The sequence below is a fragment of the Lactuca virosa genome, chromosome 5 (genome assembly GCF_052849685.1).
Source record: "Lactuca virosa cultivar CGN04683 chromosome 5, Lactuca_virosa_CGN04683_v6, whole genome shotgun sequence".
NCBI classification, from domain to species: Eukaryota; Viridiplantae; Streptophyta; class Magnoliopsida; order Asterales; family Asteraceae; genus Lactuca; species Lactuca virosa.
Window position 1 is genome coordinate 129,132,974 of NC_136430.1, and position 9,443 is coordinate 129,142,416.

At 37.1% G+C, this 9,443-nt stretch overlaps 1 protein-coding gene across 5 annotated transcripts; it reads right to left on the reverse strand.

The window, feature by feature from the left end:
- Positions 1-1,075: 1,075 nt before the first annotated feature.
- Positions 1,076-9,443, reverse strand: LOC145115214 (TMV resistance protein N-like). Of its 5 annotated transcripts, XM_079051455.1 has the most exons (9): positions 8,793-9,443; positions 7,108-8,209; positions 6,711-7,019; positions 4,733-6,606; positions 4,196-4,336; positions 3,203-3,321; positions 2,774-2,855; positions 1,835-1,901; positions 1,076-1,302 (listed from the first exon to the last, which is right to left on the reverse strand). In XM_079051455.1, exons 1-4 carry the CDS (start codon positions 9,266-9,268, stop codon positions 4,864-4,866), a joined length of 3,630 nt encoding a protein of 1,209 aa, XP_078907581.1. In that variant the 5' UTR covers positions 9,269-9,443; the 3' UTR covers positions 1,076-1,302; positions 1,835-1,901; positions 2,774-2,855; positions 3,203-3,321; positions 4,196-4,336; positions 4,733-4,863. The 5 variants fall into 5 exon arrangements, with proteins under 5 accessions (XP_078907581.1, XP_078907582.1, XP_078907584.1 ...); XM_079051456.1 differs by lacking the exon at positions 1,835-1,901; XM_079051458.1 differs by lacking the exons at positions 1,076-1,302; positions 1,835-1,901; positions 2,774-2,855; positions 3,203-3,321 and adding an exon at positions 4,494-4,566 and having other exon boundaries at positions 4,100-4,336.

Genomic DNA, 9,443 nt, shown 5'->3' on the forward strand with positions numbered 1-9,443 from the left:
AATTGAATTAATTTAAAAAATTTAGATTTTTAAAATTAGGAGAATTAATTATCCCTAAAAATCCGAAAATTTCATTTTTTAAATATAATTAATTGTCCAAAATACCCTTATGCTGAAATTTGTGTGATTATATGGTACATGTTACCCTATTGTAATATTATAGACCCTCAGATCATGATCATTAATTCTATTCCATCTGTGGTCTAGATCTGTGTATTCTGGTACACAATAATTAGTAAAAACAAAATAACTTAAACCTATATATATATATATATATATATATATATATATATATATATATATATATATATATATATATATATATATATATATATGGTATGTGGTATTTTGGGAAACTCACTAAAGTTTGTGCTTACGGTTTATTGTTTATGGTATCAGGTACTTATGGTATAAAAGGGAAAAGTCCGACGTGACTGCACTGCATCTACCAATGTTTCCGCAACTTTATGATTTTGGGATTGTACTCTGATAACTGTTTTTACTTTAATATACTTTTGAATGATTGGAAATACTAAATGATGTTTATGGTTGAATTAAAAATGAAATTTTTACCTTATAATTTTTGGGATGTTACATGATTAAGGGAAATGAAAGCAACGCCTGTTATGTAAGGTGTATAGTGGAGAGATGGCGGTAGTGTTATTGAGAGCGAAGCTGGTGGCATTGGCTAGAAAGATGACGACGACAATTACCAGAATGTGGCTGGTGGCTGCAACTAAAGTGATAATCGTTAGGATGCACAAAGTAGTGACATGTTGACGAGTTTGGGCCGACGGTACCGCCGACGGGAAGATTCCGTCGGAGTATTGGTACTGCAAATAAAGACTCAAATGGGTTGTTGAACCCATCCAAATGTTATGGCTGTTGCATGCTTTTGTGCTTCCCCACTCTTTGACCATTGACCGGTTAAAGAGAATAATTTTTTACCTATATATAAAACCATCAAACCTCAATCCAATTCAGTCCCATTCTATGTCCATTCCATTATACTTTTTCTCAATTTCATTTTAACATTCTTCAACAAAATGCATTCAAACATGTAACATCCCCAAAATTCGGAACCAAAAAATTCTTTTTTAATTGCGTAATTATAAAAACAGTAGTCAGAAAACATCAATAGTGTCATCTCATATCATAATATAAAAACCAATATCCCAAATATCAAAACATGTCATAAGGAAACAATCATCAGAGTACGACTCCCAAAGATCTCGTGTGCGGAAAATCATAGTGTGATGCGCTGCGATCATGCCGGCTCCTTTCCTTTCGAAGAAAATGTACCTGAAACCAAAACTGAAAACCCTAAGCACGAAGCTTAGTGAGTTCCCCCATCATACCACATACCATACTATACACATACTGCCTAGCATATACGGGTGCTGGCCTACCCCTTCGGTCTCTTTCCACCGGTAACTGCCTAGCATATCAGGGTGCTAGTCTACCCCTTCGGTCTCTTTCAACCGGTAACCGCCTAGCATATCTGGGTGTTGGCCTACCCATTCGGTCTCTTTCAACTGGTTACGGGGACTATTTCACCCCTACCACCACCACATAACATCCTAGCATATACATATAAATCACATACTGCCTAGCATATCTAGGTACTGGCCTACCCCTTCGGTCCTTTCAACCGGTTACGAGGACTATTTCACCCCTACCACTATCACATAATATCATAGCATACTAGCACATAAAGCACAACAGATAGTGGCATATCAAACAATTATCATAAAGACAATCATCTCTACTATAATCAGCTACTAGTGGGCCGGCATTGGTGCCTTCGACCCACTTCTACAAGAAGGTAACTCACCTCACAAAGCTGAATGCAGAATCTCACGATAAGAAATCTCTAGTGGTAGCTCCGACGACTCCCCGAGCTATCATTACCACAATAACACTTAATCAAAAACTAATAATCCTTCTTAGGGTAAAATGACCATTTTACCGCTGATCTAATTTGGCCAATGCCTAAGGCCCAACACCATAACATGAAAGGCCCGAATCTAAATAGTCTTCCCAAACCCACTAGTGGCCCACCAATGGCCCAATTTTCTAAATTGGGCCCAACTCTCAAATGTGCCTTATTGTAAGCCTAACATACTCTTAGCCCAAAATAAATAATTTCTAATGGCCCATTATGGCCCAAAAGGCCCAATACCATAAATCTCAGTTCTAGGCCCAGAGGCCTTACTCCACAGTAGGCCATGAGGCCCAACAATCCAGACCCAAACTTCTAAGGCCCAAAAATCTATATCCGTTACTCTGTATGTGTACGCGCGGCGTACCTGGCACGTACGCCTAGCGTACGCTGGCCTTGACCAGAAGCGGGAAGTTGACCCAGTACGTGCAGCGTACCAGGGTGTACGCCCAACGTACTGGCCAGCTTCCTTAAGACTCCTTTTGTGACATAATCCATTAAGTCCTAACATCCAAACCATAGATCCAGGTCCTTTAAGACATCCTAATCCATAAAGTTACAAACCTTATGTCTTTGCATGTATAGATGGGGGTTAAAACATGATTTAAGTCTTTAAACAAACTTTGTGACCATCAAACACTTGCATGGTTGTGGCTTAACCATCAAGGTCCGATTTTTATGACTCTAAATGCTTCCAAGAGCTCAAAAGGACAACTCTTATGGTCTGGAACTACCAAGACACAAGAAACCCCAACAATGGAGTCAAAATAACCCATAAAACACCCCAACACTACAACTAAGCATGCAATGGTCAAGTTTGAAGCTTGATACCTCAAATGAGCCAGAAATGGTGCTAATCCCATGGATCTACAAGCTCTTTTCAAGTCCTTGCTCCTTCTTCAAACTTCTTTCTCTTCAAAATCACCAAAACAACACCAAAATGCTCAAAGTAAGCTCCAAAATACAAACAAGAGGGTTAGGGTCCGAGTTAGGCATTTAGAGGACAAGGGAGGCTGAGAGGATAAGGGTTTTGAGGATTATAAGTTGTTTAAATAGGGTGTAAACCCTAAATTTTAGGATTTGCATCTGGTCACCCTACGCCCAGCGTACGCTTGGGTATGCCCAACGTACGCATGGGAGTCCCCCGATCATCGCCTCATAGGCGTACGCCGTGCGTACACCCTGTACGCTCAGCGTACGTTCCGCCCCAAAAATCCCATTATTTTAACAATTATAACTTGAATAAAAGCAATACCATACCTGATAAATTCCGGACGTTACAAAACATCCGAAAATAGTAATGGAAAGTATCGCAGACGATTCATCTTCATCCGACGATGAACCTAACAACGCTAATTTGCTAGCTGCATTATCTTCAACTGCACAATTTGTGTTTCAGAATAATGCCAGTCAAGTAGCTTTCATACGAAAACACAATCCACAAAGATCGTATAACCTTTTGAAGAGTTAAGAGTAATAAGTTTCAAGATTAAATAGATTTCATCAAATGAGTTTTAAAATGATTAATGAGTTTTGAAAAGATTTTTGGAGAACAATTCATAGGTCAAGGATTAACTTAATCCTTGACTATACACATGGTGAAGTTCCCCTATTACTCACTAGGCATTTTCAATGTCTAACCTATCACTTTTTAACATGTATTCAGGTTCTAGTAGTGATTAAGGATTAGAGGATGTGAGATTTTGAAGACCATTGTAGTGATAGTTGATTCTCTAATGATATTTGAATTGTTAACTCTCTTCTATAACCTTTTGAAACTTAAACTATTTTTGTTAAACTTAGACTTTTAAGAGAGTTTTCCGCAAATAAAGTTCAATTATTTTAAAATGTAATTTAAAAGGATGTTAAACTTAAAACCAAAAGAAGAGTGTTTCAATACACCTCGTCTATAGGATTTGTTCGAAAAAAAACAATTTTTTTCTACAATATATACTAACTTATGGCATATAACAATTTCATTTAAACATAAAGCAATTTTTACTGCAATAATATATAAGAAAAAAACAACAAACACAAAGCTACAATCGGGTAGATATTTTCAATATGCAACACCCTAATTAGAAAAAAATATTGGATGTATAATGTTGTAATAGAAAGAAGTAAAGTAGGATGGGATAATAAACAAGGAAACTAGTGTGACCCCACATTTAACTTTCATTCAATTTTTTAGGCTTGTTATACCTTAATGTAAACCATATAGTATAGAGAAGAAAATACATTTTTATGTTCAACCTTTAATGGAGGTCATTGGGATTAAAAACTGGGAACAGGGTTTGCTTTGACAACAATGCTCTTTCTCATCTGCTATATAGCTTCTTCCTAAATAGTTCTCCAAAGTAGTTGGGCATATCACCTTGTGTCTTGATTGCTTCCCTGTAAAGAAATACAATTTCAAATGCAGAAATGGAAAAGGTAATACAATTCTTATGTGTAAGTAACTTTCACAAGATCCACAAGTGTTATCAGGAGTTTAACATCTCATTCTAAAACTCTGAGACTGCAAAATGAATGTAAGCAGAAGAAATGTCACATTTTGCATCTGCCAAGTCATGTCCGGTTTTATCTCCAATAAAGCTCCAAATTTAACACCAACAATGTATAGGCTACACTACAAAAGCAAGCTCAAAAATATCACATGGGTTCTTGTATGTATAGTATTTGTATTTTCTTTTAATATAATCATATATATATTTGGCTGAAAATTAATTGTCATATCAATTTGAAAACTGAAACCAAAGTAAGACAACCAATAGAAAACGGAGGAAGTACCTGTTATAATTATATATCTTTGTAAATTGGCTTTTTTCCAGGGCTTTGGAGACTCAAAATAATCTTTGGAGAAATGCACTGAGAGAAGAGTCCTATATTGTGGGTGCCTGTGTAAATGGTGCCTGCATTATTCACACATCCACATAGAAGAACTCGTCGTATATTGAGGGCTGTATCTCGGATCTTAAATCACATGACTGAAGAAGCTCTCCTGACCCAACAATACGCAGACCTTTCAACAAAAAAATGCTTTGTGGAAGATGACATATGAATGTATGTGTTAAATCTAACATTTTTAAACATTCTAAACGTCCAAGTTCCTCAGGCAAGTTCTCAAGTTGAATACAATAGCAGAGGGAGAGATGTTTTAAACATTCTAATCGCCCGATATCTTCAGGTAACCTCTCAAGCAACAAACAATCATGAAGTTCGAGAGATTCAAGATGTTTCAGCATACAAATGCTATCAGGAAGATCTTTAATCTTTGTAGATGACAAACTTAGTTTCCTTAAACATTCTAATTGGCCAATATCCTCAGGTAACTTCTCAAGAAACGAACATGAATCAATTTTGAGATATTGTAGATGTTTCAACATACAAATGTTATCGGGAAGATGTTTAATGTTTGTATAAGAAAATTCTAGCTTCTCTAGACATTCTAGCTGGTCAAGATCCTTGGGGACCTCTGGAATACCGCCTTGGAGTTTAAGCTTTCTTATACGTTGCAACCCACAAATGCTTCTTGAAAACGTATCAAGGTTTGTGCAAACACACAGACCTACAGAAATAAGCTTCTCAAGGTTGCTAGTCAATAAAGGCCGATCTTCCTTATAACAACATATAAGCTGAAACTTTGGTAAATTATTATCGGGGTGAAATGGGCATTCATCTAGGGACAACATAATCAGGAGTAACTCAGCTAAAGGACCAACCTCAAGTGATTCCTCCTCACTACCAGAAGCATCACCCTTACCACAATAAGAATCGTCCTCACTTAAAGTATCATTCTTTATGTCAAACTTAAACTCTAGAAACCGCAAACAACCACTTAAGTCTAAGTAGACAAGGTTTTTTAGACATTCATCGTCCATTTGAAGTTCTACAAGATTGGAACATTCTTTAAGATCTAACGTCTCGAGGTTTGGAATCAGCTTGAGGTCAAGGTTCCTCAACTTTGAATGACTAATGTTGAGGAATGTGAGCTTTCGACATTCACTAGTCATGTGAAGTTCTTCCAAATCATAACAATGTTTAAGATCTAATGTCTTGAGACTTGGAGTCACCCCGAGGTCAAGGTTCCTCAACTTTGAACGAGTAATGGAGAGGGATGCGAGCTTTTGACATTCATCGGCCATGTGAAGTTCTTCTAAATCATAACAATATGTAATTTCTAAATATTCGAGTTTGGGAGTTAGCCCAATGTCAAGGGTCCTCAACTTTGAATAACTGAGTTCGAGGGATCTAAGATTTGGAGATTTATCGGGCATGTGAAGTTCTATCAACTCTGAACATCCTTTAAGATCTAATAACTCGAGATTGGGAGTCAATCTAAGGTCAAGGGTCCTCAACATTGACCAACTGAGGTCAATGGTTATGAGCTTTAAACATCCAGGAAGCATGTGAAGTTCTACCAACTCCTCACATCCTTTAAGATTCAAAATCTCAAGATTGGGAGCCGGCTCAAGGTCAATGGTCCTCAACATTGATGAACTGAGGTCAATATTTATGAGTTTTGAACATCTAGCAAGCATGTGAAGTTTCACCAACTCACGACATCCTCTAAGATTCAATGTCTCGATATTTGGAGTAAGCCCAAGATCAAGGTTCCTTAACTTTGAATAACTGAGGTCAAGGAATTTGAGCTTGTTAAGAGCCTATCAAAAGCACAAAAAATAAGTTGAATATTAGTGTAATAACAAAGCAAATGATATATAGCATTCACATGAGGATGCAAAGAATCAATAATCCATAATTCTACCTTTCTTTCTCCCCCTCCCCAAAGTTGTACAATTTGGCTTTTAACCATCTCGAGTGCAACAAGACTATCTGCTTGAAATTTTTTGGGTAAAGACCTATACGGGTAATGGTTCCAACACAGATACCTCAAAGCATTAGGAAAATTTTTAGACTTCCAATTCTGACGAGAATAATCACTTTTGCTGGCATCAATAAATTGCAGAGACACGTGAAGAAATGTAAGTTCCTTCATCTTTCTAAGACCTTTCATCACCATATCCGGACTGAGTTTCTCCATGTAGAATTTTATATATCTTATTGCTTGAGTACCCTGTAATCCAAAGAAAGATCCCCATACAACTTGTCATAATAAATAAAAATGTGTTAGTTCCAAAGTTAGAAATAAACTTGACCCTTACCAATTTATTAGCCAATATATCTTCAATTTCCTTGTTAATCCACAATCGACTATGTTTCTTAGGCTTATCCGGGTGCAAACGACGAACAATATTCCTTCCCATTTCTTCAATATGGTCATGCATGCCAAGATACCCATTATCATTAACAGTTATTAGAGATTTTTGCTCAAGAACTCTTAAACCATTTCTAGCATGAAATCCACAACTTTCAAGCGCTTTGATTGCATCGGCTTTCGACCACCCTTTCAATAAGCATGCAACATTTAGGAATATTTCTTTGTAATCATTCTCTAGACCACTGTAGCTTATCTCCAATATTTCCAGAATTTCCTGAGACGGAATTGTTTTTAGTCTTAAAAGGGCATCCATCCATTCAACCTCATCTTTACCACAAAGAAATGAACCCAATACTTCGATGGCCAAGGGAAGACCAGCAGCATAATGCACAACTTGTTTTGATAGCTCTTCGTATCCTGGATTTGGAATCACTTTCCCAAATGCATACCTACTGAAGAGGCACATTGCATCCTCATGCGATAACAACTGAATGTCATGAATTGACTTTGCTTCATAGGATTCGAGTACTTGCCGATCTCTTGTTGTAATAATGATTATACTTCCCGGCTTAAACCAAGTTGTCTCACCCGCTAATGCCTTAAGCTGCTCCTTATGATCCACATCATCTAGAACAAGAAGAATCTTTTTACCAGGCATCCTCCTCTTCATCATGCCTATCCCCTCATGAACACTACTTACAATCATGCCTTTATCATTGAAGACATCAGAAAGGATTTGGTTTTGCAACGAATTCAAACCGGATGGAGAAGCTTTTGATACTTCCCTGACTTTTTCAACGAAGCTTTTACCTTCGAATTGAAAGGATATTTGATCAAAAACAGCTCTGGCTAAAGTTGTCTTCCCACCACCTCCCATTCCTTTGATCCCGATCACGCGAACGTCATCAAAACCTGTTCCCAAAGATGATAAAACACCATTAATTCGGGTCTCCATGCCTACTAAATTTTCATCGCTCCTGAAATTTATGGATCGTAACTCTAGTGAAATTTGTTCAACAACTTTCTGGATGAATTTAGCTTCATGCCTGTATTTTGAAGAAGACTTAATTAGCTTACTCAATCTCTAGTAACAGTTATTTTACATCTATAACAAATAAGGTGTAAATGAAGTAATAACATAGTTGTATAATCATAATTCATGAAAAATTCAACATGAGATGCCATGCCCGATCCTTTTACAAATTCAGGGTAATTCAGATTAAAACGAAGCAAACTGAAAGAATATCACTGATATATGATGGAAGAATTGTAAAAAACTAAAAATCGTGCATATGGGGAACTAAAGTAATAGAAAAGTTGAAATGTTTTTTTGCCTAGGGTTGAATTACTCAAAACAGAAAGTTCATATCTCTTTTGTCAAATTAAGAAAATACTGAAATATGAAACCGACTTGGAATGGAAATGATTGGGAAATAATTAGTCGCGTTATCGATGGTGATGTTGTGGAATGTTTACATATTCAATGTCGACCAAGACAAAAATTTGGGCAAAATCTTGGGGGAAGAAGGGGTTCCGTGGAGTAAGGAGAAACCACCAAGATCCAAGCAGTACATATCAACCAGAATCACAGAATCATGACATAATACAAAAACATGATGAAGTGATTACCCATCGTCAGTGTTCTTCAACACCCATCCAGCCAAATTCGATGCGTCTGTCATAGCCTTCCTCCATTTCTCAGCAGCTTCTTGGTTTTGGTTTTCATGTTTTGAAAAGGCTTCTCCAACTGCCCCACTTTGTCTGCGGACTTCCGTCGGTTCCACATCATAGAAGACGGGGTAGGCAGTGTGCTCTTTGGTCTTGTGACATTCCATTATCTTCACAAGCTCATCCAAACACCACGATGAATATGCATAGTTTGTAGAGAAAACGATGATATATAGTTTCGAGTCTTCAATGGATCCGATAAGTTCATCACTGATCCAGTTGCCCTGATTGATTTCCTCATCGTCTTTGTAAGTATGAATGCTTTTCTGCTTAAGAGCATGATAAAGATGATCCACGAAAGTCTTACGAACGTCTTCGCCACAAAAACTTAGAAACACATCATACTTAAAACTATTGTAGATGGATGAAGACGCCATTGATAATACGCTTTGCGGATCCGATATTCAACTCTTCGTAAAAAAAAAGAAAAAAAATGATTGCAAAGAGACTCTATGAGATAATTGAATAACCCTCAGATTGATGGTTTAATTACTGGTATTCCGGCGGTCTGGATGCGAACCTTAAAGCTCTAAACCTACCAAATCCATTAAG

What these genes read in the sequence shown, in the direction of transcription:
- LOC145115214 (XM_079051456.1), bottom strand. Translation starts at nt 9,268, where the DNA reads ATGGCGTCTTCATCCATCTACAATAGTTTTAAGTATGATGTGTTTCTA. An exon ending in TTGAAGAACACTGACGATGG is followed by an intron (nt 8,210 to 8,792) that starts GTAATCACTTCA and finishes TTCAAAATACAG; the next exon opens with GCATGAAGCTAAATTCATCC. An exon ending in ATATATTGGCTAATAAATTG is followed by an intron (nt 7,020 to 7,107) that starts GTAAGGGTCAAG and finishes TTTGGATTACAG; the next exon opens with GGTACTCAAGCAATAAGATA.